Raw genomic sequence first — 13,514 nt, forward strand, 5'->3', positions numbered from 1 at the left:
ATTACACTTCGGACCCTGCCTAGCACCAGACGTTACCATGGTTACTGCACCATCGCCCTGCTTCTTGCCCTGCATGCATTCCCCCTATACTTTCGACCCCATCTCTTCATGCCACCATCAGGAACTGTCGGATCCACATTTGTGAAGATCATTGCTGGATTGTACAGGCGTTTTGCAGAAGCTTCCGCTGGGGAGGGCATTGCAATCAAAGCCGCAATGGTCGCCACCCAGCTCCTCCTCCAAAAGCCACATCGCGCCGAAAGGAGACAGGAATTCCTAAACTGCCTGAACCGCAGACTCCCACTACGGGTGGTGACGTCGACCAGCTGGTGAGGGAAGCGCGCACCATCCAGCAGCAACTGGTATCCGCTGCCAAAGCCAAGCAGACTGGTAGCAAGCACCCCGATGATGCCCGCCGCGTTGCCAACCTGATAGCAGAGGGCAAAACCACCACGGCAGTCAGAATGCTGTCCGACACCAGCTCTAAGGGTGTCTTGTCCCTCGACGACAAGATCAACGGGCAAACAGTCAGGGACATTCTGACCGCCAAACATCCGATTACCATCGTGCCCTGTTGATCCAGTGTCACTGGAGGCCTACAATGCCTACCGGCTCATCCCCCTAGACAAACAACCAGGTGTGCGCCCTATTGGCGTTGGGGAAGTTGTGCGCCACGTGCTAGGGAAAACCATCTTGGCAGTGGTCGGTCCAGCCATCGAACAAGCAGTCGGCTCTCTCCAACTCTGTGCCGGCCAACAGTGTGGCATCGAAGCTGCAATTCACGCCATCAAGGCCACATTCGCAAATGACGACACGGAAGCCGTTCAACTTGCCGATGCCTCAAATGCCTTTAATTGCATTAACCGTGCTGCATGTCTCGCAAACATCCACCACCTCTGCCCGGAGTTCTCAACTACCGTCATCAACTCCTACCGCTCCCCATCCAAGCTCTTCGTCGGAGGCGAGACACTTCTGTCTTGCGAAGGTACCACCCAAGGCGATCCTCTCGCCATGGCCATGCATGCACTTGGAACGGTACCCCTCATACGAAGAGCCAAGTCCAGCGGTGCCCTTCAAGCCTGGTTCGCAGACGACTCAACAGCGGGTGGCAAGCTGCGGACGCTGCGTACGTGGTGGTCTATCCTGGAGGAAGAAGGGCCAGCTTTCGGCTACTTCATCAACGCCAAGAAGTCCATTCTTCTTACAAAACCAGACCATACCGACCTAGCAGTCGAGCTTTTTGGTGACACCAACGTGCACATCCGGGTGGACGGCTGTCGTCATTTGGGCGCAGTTCTGAGTGTCAAAAAAAAAAAAAAAAAAAAGTTCTGGGCACACCACAATACTGTGAGGGTTTTGTTGGATCGAAAGTCCAGGAGTGGTGCGCAGAGGTTGCAGTCTTAGCCCAGTATGCTGTCACCCAGCTCCAAGCAGCATTGGCGGCAGTTGGACAGGGCCTGCGGCACAAATCGGCCTTCATAGCCCGCACCGTGCCCGACACCACGCACTTGCTAGCTCCGTTGGAGGACACGATCCGCGCGAAGCTCATTCCCGCCATCACCCACCGACCTCCTCCAGGTGATCTTGAAAGGTCCATCCTAGCTCTACCCTGCAGAGACGGAGGTTTGGGGCTCATCATCTCGGCCTCCCTGTCAGTCCAGCATCGTGACTCCAAAGCTATCACACACGCCCTCGTAGAGCGTATCCTGCGTCAGGATGAATCCCTTGACGGCATCCCGCACGAGACAAGAAAAACGAAGGCAGATGCTTCATCACAAGCCCGCCGTGCACGCATGGCCCACGCCAAGTACAGCAAGGATAGTTGCCCTCCCGCCACGCTTCGGGTGCTGGAGCTGGCATCAGAGAAGGGAGCCTCTAGTTGGCTTACCTGCCGCCCGCTCCGTCGCTATGGTTTTGTCCTCAACAAACAAGCTTTCCGCGACTCGCTTCATTTGCGCTATGGTTGTATCCCGTCTGGACTGCCCTCAACCTGTGCATGCGGGGCCTCTTTCACACCTGAACACGCTTTGTCCTGCCCCATTGGCGGCTACCCTTCCATGCGTCACAACGACCTCCGTGATTTAAGCATCCCTCCTGAAGGACGTGGCCCATGACGTGAGCACCGAACCTTCGCTGCAACCGATCACCGGTGAGACCCTGCGTCATCGCACAGCGATCTCAGCCGACGGCACTCGCCTGGACGTGGCAGCATCCGGCATATGGGGTAGGCGTTTCGAGAAAACGTTCCTAGACATCCGCATCTTCAACCCTCATGCACGGTCCAACCGCCAGCAGTCACTTCCACCTACATACCGAAAACACGAAGCTGAGAAGAGGCGCTCGTATGAGGAGCGAATCCGTGAAATTGACCATGCGTCATTTGTGCCAGTCGTCTTGAGTGCATCTGGAGGATTCGGGAAAGCGGCCACTGCGCTCTACAACAGATAGATTAAGAGTTGCCTGTATGCTTTCGGACAAGAGAAAAGAGCCCTATTCCACCGTACTGGCCTGGATCAGGTTGTTGTTTTTTATTTGAATTCGCAAAAACCAAACGGGCAATAAGCCCAATTACATGGAAGCGAATAAAAGAATGCTATTACCAATGATTACAGAGGCATTTTGGTGAATATTATTTTCAAGTGGAAATACCGATCCCGGGAGGTACTACAAATAGGTACTGTACAATGAAAATCTGAAAAGGCCATGGTACTGTCGTTTACCATGCTGCAAGCAGCTACATGTAGAAGGAAAAACAACAAGAAAGACGTTGTATCTCATGTACTGGACAAACAGAGCTAACAGGAAAAGACCGTTCGTTAAAATGCCTACTATTATACATACTGTCCTTGTGTGTGTGTGTGTGCGTGTGTGTGTGTGTGTGTGTGTGTGTGTGTGTGTGTGTGTGTGTGTGTGTGTGTGTGTGTGTGTGTGTGTGTGTGTGTCAGGTCAAGGGTCTCTTTCTCTCTTGTCCGCTCAGCAAATGCTAGCCTCCGTGGACATCGCACTACTCAACCGAAATCTAACCGAGCTTTGGCTGACATTCTCGCTGTGCTGGCCGCAGAAGAATGCCACTTCTGATCCTCTGTTCCACATTTCTTCTTCTTTTACTTGTGTTGCGTTCACGGTTGATCTTGGTTTTTCAATTATTATTTGCCATGGTGACCCCGTAAGTCCAAATAACTGGCAGGGCAGGGTTGGGCCTTTTTCTTTTTCCACGAGTCTCTCTTTCCACCAGTCTTCGCACGCTTCACCGAACTAAAGAACGACTTTTCAAGTGAGCTAAATCTACGGGCCTCCTATGCGACTGGGTCGCCTATGAATTGTCTCGCAACGCTTTCGTTTCAGCCAACAAAACTGCAAGAGATAGCTACTACTCCCGCCTGGGACATGACCTTAATAATGGGTGCCAAACTAGAACATGGAGGAACCGTATGAAGTGGCTATGTGGCATTTCCTCACCCCTTGGCACAATACCAACTCTAGTTTCTGCAAATGGCTGTGACATAGTGACTGACTCTGAAAAGGCAAACCACTTAGCAGACCATTTCGCACGACAAAGTCAGACTCAGAACCAACAAAATCACCAACGGCGTACGCAACAACCCACAGCGCCTTGCACACCACAAGCACCACAGCTCGAAAATTTGTTTGAATTGGACGAGGTTACTCCTGATCAAGTCTTTGATGAAATAAAACTGCTAAAGGTCCATAAGTCCTCAGGCGGACCCATTTCTAACACTCTTCTGCGGGAGACCGCCTCGGTAATCTGTGATTCTTTGGCAACGCTTTTCAACATTTTCATTCGGACGAGCTCCTTCCCTGGTCAATGGAAAACTGCTGTCATCACACCAGTCCCCAAACCAAAAAAACCATCGCACTCAGCTGAAGGTTATCGTCCAATTTCTATCCTGCCCAGTATTGGGAAACTTTTTGACAAGCTGGTTAACCAACAACTCGTTCGTTTCCTGATGGACAATAATATCCTCAGCCAGACACAATTCGGATTTGTTCCTAAACGGTCCGCAATTGATCAACTCCTTGTATTAACACACAATATATACTCTGCATTGAACCTGCGTTGTACATACAACATGATATTCTTGGATTTCGCGAAAGCGTTTGACGTAGTTTCTCACCACGACCTTATCAAAAAACTCACCTCGTTTGCCAACACCTCGACCACCCGCTGGTTTGAAGACTACTTGGTGGGCAGACGCATTCAGGTTCGAGTTAGTGACTCACTGAGTGACCCCCGTCTTCTCTCTGCTGGTGTCCCACAAGGCTCTCACTTGGGTCAAGCCTTATTCCTCCTATATATTAACACCCTGCCTTCGTTAGTGCAATCAGATCTGTATCTCTTTGCCGACGATACAGCATTAGGTAACACATCGTCATCCGAACTACAAGAAGACCTGGACGCGGGTGGATCTTGGGCTCTCTCCGTGGGGGGGGGGGAGAGATTACAATGCTGAGAAGTCAGCACATGTGGTTTTCTCCTCCTCAACGGACCCTCCTCCCTACACCGTCTCCCTTAATAACCGTAACATCCCAAAACTCAACGAGCACCGCCACCTCGGAGTCATCTTGGCTCACAACATGTCCTGGCAGCCACATTTCCTTCAAATGATAACGAAATTTCGCCAACGCATTGTTCTGCTGTGCCACATGGCCTCTCGTTTACCGCCTGCCGCCATATTGGCGCTTTACCGCGGATATGTTCGGCCCGTGGCGGAATACGCTAGCCAGCTTTGGTTCTGTGGCGTACCTGCACGAGATACCGGATCACTGGACCGCCTTCAGGCAAAGGTCGCTAGACGATACCTGTACCGGAAAGGCTGCGCAGCTGAATGGAGCACTTCCAAATCCGAGCTCTTTCGTGCAGCCGGTTTGGAATCCCTCAGTTGGCGCAGACACATTGGAGCCCTCTGTCTGGTTTTTAACGTTATAAAGTTTCATCCACACCTTCTTCGTGCGTGTCACTTCTCTCTTAGCTCTAGTGCCCGTCGCCCATTCTATCTGCTATTTGCTTCTGCTCAGGGTCCATATCGAAGCCGCCATGTTCTCTCCCATTTCCTAGCTGTATGGAACAATTTGCCAAAGGACTTGCGTGAGATTGCACATGCTCACACATTCAAAAGACATTTCTCTCAGTACTGTTACGACATTGCTGGGATCCCTGGATTTTAAACTGTGTTTTTTCTTTCTTTTTCCCGTCGCGTGTGCATGTGCTGCTGTTGTCCGACGCACCCCTGGCCTGCAAGCACTTCTCTGACATCCGAGGCTTCATGTTCTTGGTTGTTTGTTTTCTGACGTTTTTTGCTGGCTGAGCTCCTTGCTCTGTGTTTGGTCCGGAGCAGGGAGTAGTACAATACCGGGTATTGTACTACTCCCTGGTCCGGAGACACCTCATTCTCTTGATGGTACCGTACTCTTGATGGTACGGGACATGCACGGGATAGCGCTTGATGGTACGGTACGATACGGGACAGATACATGTACATGTAAATGTTTTATTTTTTATTTTTAGGTAGAACAGCCTTTTTTTTAGGGCCACAAGCAACACAATGATGAGAAGGAAGATAATAATCTTTTACGGGCAAAAGCAACACAATGATGAGAAACCAGGGTATGATAGGAAGATCATAATAATAATACACAGGTGTGGAAAATATGTCTCCGGAGTGGCGAGAGTTTTTACACTAAAACACAACTGGTTTTAGATCCGGCTTTCAACCACCGCCAGCTCCCTGAGCTCGTTAGCTGGACGATGGTATGCCGACCGAGACCCACGGACACACATGACAGCGGACCGGAGCAGCGCGAAAGACAGCCTGCAGCGCACATATGCAACATGGTGTGCATAGGGCATGCTGGAATCAGCCCTGGCAAGCAAGCCACAGAGGCGCTTAGGGAACCTTTCACATTCAGGGGAGGCAACACCAGAAGTTGACAACACCAGCGGGCTGAACGTGCCACGATCCACATTGAGGATTCGCTCTCCGTACTGCAGCTTCTTCTGGCGCTCGTGCTGAAGCAGTAGGGCATCCAGTGGTTGGGCCGAGTAGGACGCCGCATCAGGATGAAAGACGCGTACGTCAAAGAAAGCATCCTGTGCTCGGGTCCAGAAGCCACGGGCACGGACATCAGCGCGGGCATCCTCGGCGGTGTTTGTCGATGCAGCCGTAAACACCTCTCCAGAGAGTGGGGCTAGCTGAGGCTCGATTGCCACTGCGTGGCAGACCTCCGTGAGTAGCTCCCCTACCATGTCACGGACTCCGTTATGGCGGATTGTAGGGAAGCCACCCCGGGGGCAACACATGGCATGAGCAGTGGAGAACAGAACTCCGCAGGCACACTTCGTGGGGACATCGAGGAGAGGCCAGTCATACCGCAATGCAAGGCCGTCCCTGAACTCCTGCTTCGAGAGGTGGAACCCATGTTCCTTGAGAGGAGGAGCAGTGAGCCAGGAAGAGGGGCCTTTGCGGGACAGTTCATCCATACGACGGGCCAAGGGGCGGTCCGCAGCTTCTCGGAGAGCAGGCAGCACTAGCTTTCTTGGTGACTTGGCAGCAGATGCTCTCTCACGTCGGGCTAGCCGATCCACAAAGTCGCAGGAATGATGCTGCCACTTTCTATCGTGCTGGTGCCAGCGGTGGATGATCTCGTCAACCTGGCTGGCTGCTCGTGGAAAGTACCGGTATTCTAACATGTGTGATAAAGGATCTAGGAGTCGTAAACGTCTCGTATTTTACGACTCATTACACGTACACGTACGTAGAGTCATAGACGTGCTAAGCTTGGCTCGGGAAAAGATGACATCATTATAATTATTATTTTTGCACATGTGGATAAAACTTGAAAGACAAAAAAGAGTTTGGGATTTTGGAATTTTATTTGAAGTGTGGAATACTAACTTTGGGGAGTTGTGTGCTAGTGGCGGCGAGAGTACGTGCAGCTCGAGGGACTCGTCCCGTCCGCCTTACAACCTCCTTCATGCTCGTGGCTTTCTTGCAATGGAGCTGAAAGTCGGTTGGGATGCAGCGTTGTAAACGGAGATGCTGTACGTCTGCGCCGGACTTGCTGTGAGCGACTGAAAAATAAATTATACCAACATTGGGAGTTGCTGAAAAGCATGGAGTATTTCGACGACGACGATGACGACGGAGGGGCGAACCCGTTCCCGCTCCGTCACCAGCAGGGCTATCGTGGACGGGGTCGTGGTCGTGGCGGCCGCGGCGTTGGGGTGTTTCGTCGCCGTGACCAGGACAAGGACCACAACGACGGCGACAAGCGCCACGCCGGGCTGCAACTTGAGGACGACGCCATGGTCCTTTCCTATAGTAAGCGCTTCGCGGGCGATCCGGGATCCGTGATCTACCTGTCGCACAAGATCAGCCCGGAGTTCAACTACTTTGAGATTGAAATCATCAGCTGGGGTATGGAGGGGCGTATTGGACTAGGTCTCGCCCACAGTGACTACCCGCTGGGCAACATGCCTGGATGGCGGCAGGGCAGCATCGGCTATCACGCGGACGACGGCCGTCTGTTCCACGAGAACGGGCACGGCAGCCAGTTCGGGCCCAAGTGCGCGGTGGGCGATCGCATGGGCTGCGGCGTGGAGTTCCCTGGCGCTGGCGGCGGTGCCGGTATCGGTGGTGAAGCGGCCAGGGACGAGGAGAGCGACGACAACGAGGATGATGATGACGACGACGACTCCGACGACGACGGCGGTCGCGGCCTGTATGCGAAGCGGCGGTACGGCTCGTCCGTCACTGTCTACTTCACGCGCAACGGCGAGCGTGTGGGCCGCTCCGTGTCCATGCAGCAGCGCAGCAACGGGGGCCTGTTCCCGGCGGTGGCCCTGCACAGCGAGGGCGAGAAGGTGCGCGTCGATCTTGAGGTGGCGTCGGCGAACCCGGACGCGCGCGAGGTCAAGATGCGCGTCATCAAGTGCGCGCCGGTGGCAGCGCTGGGGGCAGGCTTCCTGGCGGGAGTGCCCGAAGACGTGCCCGTCTGGAATCGTCTCTACAACGTTGAGCAAGTCGGCAATTGTCTTCACTATACATCGTTGAGCAATTCGGGCCTTGCGCAGTGCGAACAGCCCATGAGTCTTCGCCATCCCTATTTTGAACTGGAGATCGTGAATAGCGGCGAGAATGGATACGTGGCGATCGGAGTAGCACACTCCAAGTACCCTTTTGGCCAACATCCTGGTAGGTCTGTGTGTGTGTGTGTATATATGTGTGTGTTGTGTGTGTGTGTGTGTGTGTGTGTGTGTGTGTGTGTGTGTGTGTGTGTGTGTGTGTGTGTGTGTGTGTGTGCGTGTGTGTGTGGTGTGTGGGTGTGTACGTGTGTGTATATATATGTGTGTGTGTGTGGTGTGTGTGTGTGTGTGTGTATATATTATATGTGTGTGTGTGTGTGTGTGTGTGTGTGTGTGTGTGTGTGTGTGTGTGTGTGTGTGTGTGTGTGTGTGTGTGTGTGTGCGTGTATGTGTGTGTGTGTGTGCGTGTGTGTGTGTGCGTGTGTGGTGTGTGGGCGTGTACGTGTGTGTATATATATATGTGTGTGTGTGTGTGGTGTGTGTGTGTGTGTGTGTGTGTGTGTCACTGGCCAGAAAAATCACTTCAAATAGCTGTATGGTGTAGACCAGGCTGAATAGTGACGGTCAATTCTTCAGCCTTGCAAGCTGTTGGATGGTGCAATCCTAGCACAAGTTGCTATGGCTTCTGCCGTAGCATTGCTATCATCGCCTCTGGCGATGGGCGTCAAAGGTGTGTGTGTGTGTGTGTGTGTGTGTGTGTGTGTGTGTGTGTGTGTGTGTGTGTGTGTGTGTGTGTGTATGGTACATTATGTATGTGTGTGCGTGCGTGTGTGTGTGTGTAGGGATTCACTGGCCAGAAAAAGCCACTTCATAGCTGTGTGGTGTAGATCAGGCTGAATAGTGGCGGTCAATTCTTCAGCATTGCAAGTTGTTGAATGGTGCAATCCCAGCACAAGCTGCTATGGCTTCTGCTGTAGCATCGCTATCCTCGCCTTCGGCGATGGGCGTCCAATGGTCCAATGGTGTGTGTGGGTGTGTGTGTGTGTATGCATGCGCATTTTGTACCTTTCCAAGATTCCACCCAGCAGCACCGAGTCGGGCTCATTCATAAGTAATGCATAGCATAGTCACGGTTACACAAATGTATTGCATCGTCACGGGTTACACGAATGTATTGTAACGGCACGGTGGTTACACGAATTGAAAAGATGGTTGCATTGTCTCTTATTTTTTTAGACCTAGATTGCGCATTCTGTGCATGTGTCATCTTTTCAGGGTGGAAGAAATTCAGCGTGGCATATCATGCTGATGATGGTAAACTGTTCAATGGAAGAGGCGATGGGGAGCAATTCGGGCCTGCCTGCAAGCAAGGAGATCGAATGGGGTGTGGCATCTACTTTCGTCCCGGCGAAAAGGTCAGCCGCGGTCTGTTTGTGCGTTGTGCCGGGTGTCGTGTGTGTGTGTGTGTGTGTGTGTGTGTGTGAGTGTGTGTGTGTGTGAGAGAGAGAGAGAGAGAGAGAGAGAGAGAGAGAGAGAGAAAGAGCGAGAGAGAGAGAGAGAGAGAGCATATGCGTGCACAGTGCTTTTTTTGCTAACAGTCGAATGCTGCCACCATAGCACAATTTTCAGACGTGGTCGACGTAAGTTCACAAACGCTGTTCTACCAGATTTAGTAGTTTTTCACGATATGTACGTGAGATGTTTCTCTTCTGTATTAAGTTGTGCACAGCTACTTGATCTTGCTGGAAATCCCGTACTTCTACCAACTTCTACCGACCTCTACCATCTTCAAACTTGGTAGAGCCGGTAGAGAAAGGTAGAATCTACTCTTTTGAGTAGAAAAAAGGAACGCATCTACCGAAAGAAGTAGTTTCTACCCAAACATGTAGATCAAAAACGAACGCCCCCTAATGGGGTATTCACACGACAGGCAAATCCATGTGCACCGGAAAGTTGCTATGGTATTTGACCTGTGAACGAGAAAAGTGGTTGGAAGTGGCTGAAAAGTGAAAGCGAGGCGGGGGCCCACTTTCACGATAATCGTGGCGTGCACGCCAGTACATTTACACAAAAAAGCGCGAAACAAGACTTGTTTTTTTACGCTGCTCTTTAGAGCATGATAATTATTGTATGCGTGTTTTGAAAATTTGAAATACCCATGGCTACTGGTCGGTGAAGCATTCAAAAATGCAAACGTGCCTGTCGTCAAGTGCAGCTGTGTGAATCCACACAGTCACTTTTCTCGTATGTCACTCCCTGTAAAACGTACAAGTGCCTGTCGTGTGAATACCCCATAATCCATACATTGAACATCACGAATACAGGTAGACTCCCTTTAATTCGAACCTCAAATTGCCAGGCCCAAACTTCGAATTATCCGGAACTTCTAATTATCCAAATGCAGCCCCATGCACTGATATGTATGTCAAAATGCTTGAAATCGCATGCCGAATATTGTTTGCACATTTTTATTTGCATCAACGAAACATAGGTGGTCGTACCGGTGCGCGGTCATGTACAACGGATTATCAAAACACTGGATCGACACAAAATCATTCTGACATTATCTTCATCTTCTAGTGAAGAAGTTGTCAGTCACTGCAGCTTTCCTGAAACAATATCAACGGAAAAGAACTGCGCTGCCTAATCCGCGTCATGAAAGGCCGTTGGACAGCAGCACGTCGTTCTGAAGAACGGAAGTGGAGCAAAGGCATAGACAATATTTACGACAATAGTGTTGTTGTGCGCCAACATCTCCGCGCACGAGCTGGCGCGGTAAGAAATGCCATCGAGATCCGCGAAGAGAGTCAGCCACCTGGAAGAAGTCGTCTTCAATCAAACCTTTGCAATTTGCTTGAATCAAATTTCGAGAGAAGGTGGGTTTCTTGAACGCTATAGTCGATCCTGCAGCGGACCATCGATCGATTTTTTAGCTACTCTTGGCTAGAGAAGGAGAAAAGAATGAACTTCGAATTACAAGGATAGCAACTCAATCTCACTTCGAAATAAGCGTTCAAAGGACATAGCCAATGTACTGTAAACAGCTCTTCTGTACGAAGACTGGGTTCGAATTATCCAACCGGCGCACTTTTCGTACTTCGAATTATGCATTCGATTTTGACTTGAAGTGACTTGCAGAAGATCGGTACGACGAAAAAATTCGAATTACACGGAATGTTCGAATTATACCGTATTCGAATTAGAGGGAGTCTACCTGTATCTACAATTCACGAATAAAGCACTTTTCTCATGTACGATTGACTGTCGGTTTGTCTGCACACATTTTTCTTCCTCTATCCATGGCTGAGTTTTAGTCTGCTGCTCTGTGCGTACAGCCGCCGGTAAACTCAGCGTATCATTTGCGTCTCTCTCTCTCTCTCTCTCTCTCTATCTATCTATCTATCTATCTATCTCTCATTCTCACTCTCTCTCTCTCTCTCTCTCTCTCTCTCTCTCTCTCTCCTGTCCTCTCCTTCCCTCTCCTTCCCTCTCCTCTCTCCTTGTCCTTTCTCCATCGTCTTGCAGGGAATCGCTGGGAGCTGGGATCCGCCAAGCTCATCAGATGACTCGGAAGATGACGATGAGAACAGTGGCTCTATTGGCGATAGCTCGTCGTCTGAAGAGGAATGTACGGAGGACCGGCGTGTGTATGTGTACTTTACGCACAATGGCAAGAAGATTGGCGGCTGTGCAAGCGTTGTGCCCGCAGGAGGCTACTTCCCAACGGTTGGTCTGATGAGCTCCGGCGAGGTCGTGAAGACGTTTGTTAGGGCGATTACCGGTTAGTCGCACGTGTGTGTGTGTGCGTGTGTGCGTGCGCGTGTGTGTGAGCGGTGTGTGTGTGTGTGTGTGTGTGTGTGTGTGTGTGTGTGTGTGTGTGTGTGCAACATTCTTTCTGGCAAAGAAATGATGCTTGTGAAGCTGTGAGCGAGTTTGGACCATGTCACTCCCCCTCCCACCACCTCTCTCCATGTATTCAGATTAGCTATCCATTGAAATAATAATTATCATTTTTATTACCAACTTGCCCAGCATGTGCGCTGTTAACTTGTGCATCCTACCCATGGAGTCGTGCAGTCCGCGTGCTTGTGAATTGCCCATAACCTATCTCCTGCTGCGTATAGTTCTCCGATTTGGCTGTCTTTTTTGACGAAAGGCAGCATTGGTGGCAATGGTGGTCAAGCAGAGTAGTGCAGACGTGCCTCCCCATTACGCACATCTCATTCGTTGTCGCGATGATTGTGTGGTGTTTAGCTTGTCGCCAACTCTATTTCCTTGATACGGCGCGCCTCCTCTCCCCGACCATGTCCCCATGAGAAGTGTCTGCTCGCGGGCCTTTTTTACTTTTACTGGCAAGAATCACCTTACTTTTACATAAGTCATAGCTGAATGTAACTTGGCGCTGTTGAAGTTTCTGTCGCTAGCAGGTGACAGTTTTTGTTTGTTTGTCGCGACGCCGTTTCCGGTTTGCGCCCTGCCACCCTCCCCTCACCCCTTACCACCCCCCTAGTCTTTGCGTTGTGTTGAGAATATCCCGGCAAAGCGTCCCATTGTGTCTGCCCCATGTACAGATTGTTGCTGTTGCTGTTGTTGCTGTTGTTGTTTTTATTATTGAATCTAATTTCCCCCCCCCCCTTTTGTACAAATTTTCATCTATATTTGGATATAAGCTTTTTAAAAGCGCTCTTGCAGTGCAGTTGCAGTATGCTCATGTTATTTGCTGCAGCTCAAGATTTTTTGATGAACATATTCGTAGCAGCGTGGATTGGTTTGTCTGCGTGAAAATACCGCCACCAAAGCTAGCTCTCGGTGTTTTTTTTTGTAAGCAGGGAGTAGTAAAATACCTACTCCCTGCTTTTAATGACATTGTATCAAGAGTCCTCTTGATTGTATGGATAGCGCGCGGGAGCAGCTTTGCCTGCTGTTTTTGGGTGAACTCCGACCCATCTCAGCTTATCTGGCGCCCGGGCCTGGGCATACACAGCCCCTGGTGCCCAGCGGTGGTACACATGCTGCCGATCACACTGTCTGTAGCTGTACCGGCATAGGGTGCCGAAGAACTGGAGGTCAGCCTCGCACCCTGTGTAGGCCGTTCTTATCTTCAGCCATAACTGTCAATGCGCATCGTAGTCACGGCGTATGTATTGGTCTGTCCCCACAGAATAACGCGGACAAAATCCTAAAATTATGCGCATAATTATGCGGGCGAAAACAGGCCACTAGAGAGGTTAAAATTAAGTTACACGTTTTTTGCCCTTTTTCAAAACGCGGTGCAAATCTCACGTTACGTGTAATTTTTAGAGGTTAAGTTACACGTGCGACGTGACGTGAAATTTTGCCTGGCAGGATTCGGGTTTAGTTCGCACAAATATCAAATCTTCCAACAAACTCGATAAAATTCCGGAAACTCACACAAATTCGGTCGGAATAACCAAGCGAAACTTCCAAAAACTCACGTCATGAACTTACG

The 13,514-nt window shown here is 50.6% G+C and overlaps 1 protein-coding gene across 1 annotated transcript; it reads left to right on the forward strand.

Moving 5' to 3' along the window:
- The first annotated feature begins 6,885 nt into the window (after window positions 1–6,885).
- On the forward strand, window positions 6,886–12,807 carry LOC135830419 (SPRY domain-containing protein 3-like). Its single transcript, XM_065342675.1, has 3 exons — window positions 6,886–8,213; window positions 9,320–9,459; window positions 11,570–12,807. Exons 1-3 carry the CDS (start codon window positions 7,133–7,135, stop codon window positions 11,828–11,830), a joined length of 1,482 nt encoding a protein of 493 aa, XP_065198747.1. The 5' UTR covers window positions 6,886–7,132; the 3' UTR covers window positions 11,831–12,807.
- Window positions 12,808–13,514: the final 707 nt, after the last annotated feature.

This window comes from Sycon ciliatum, unplaced genomic scaffold, assembly GCF_964019385.1.
Source record: "Sycon ciliatum unplaced genomic scaffold, ocSycCili1.1 SCAFFOLD_292, whole genome shotgun sequence".
NCBI classification, from domain to species: domain Eukaryota; kingdom Metazoa; phylum Porifera; class Calcarea; order Leucosolenida; family Sycettidae; genus Sycon; species Sycon ciliatum.

What these genes read in the sequence shown, in the direction of transcription:
- LOC135830419 (XM_065342675.1), top strand. Translation starts at nt 7,133, where the DNA reads ATGGAGTATTTCGACGACGACGATGACGACGGAGGGGCGAACCCGTTC. An exon ending in CCCTTTTGGCCAACATCCTG is followed by an intron (nt 8,214 to 9,319) that starts GTAGGTCTGTGT and finishes TCATCTTTTCAG; the next exon opens with GGTGGAAGAAATTCAGCGTG. An exon ending in ACTTTCGTCCCGGCGAAAAG is followed by an intron (nt 9,460 to 11,569) that starts GTCAGCCGCGGT and finishes ATCGTCTTGCAG; the next exon opens with GGAATCGCTGGGAGCTGGGA.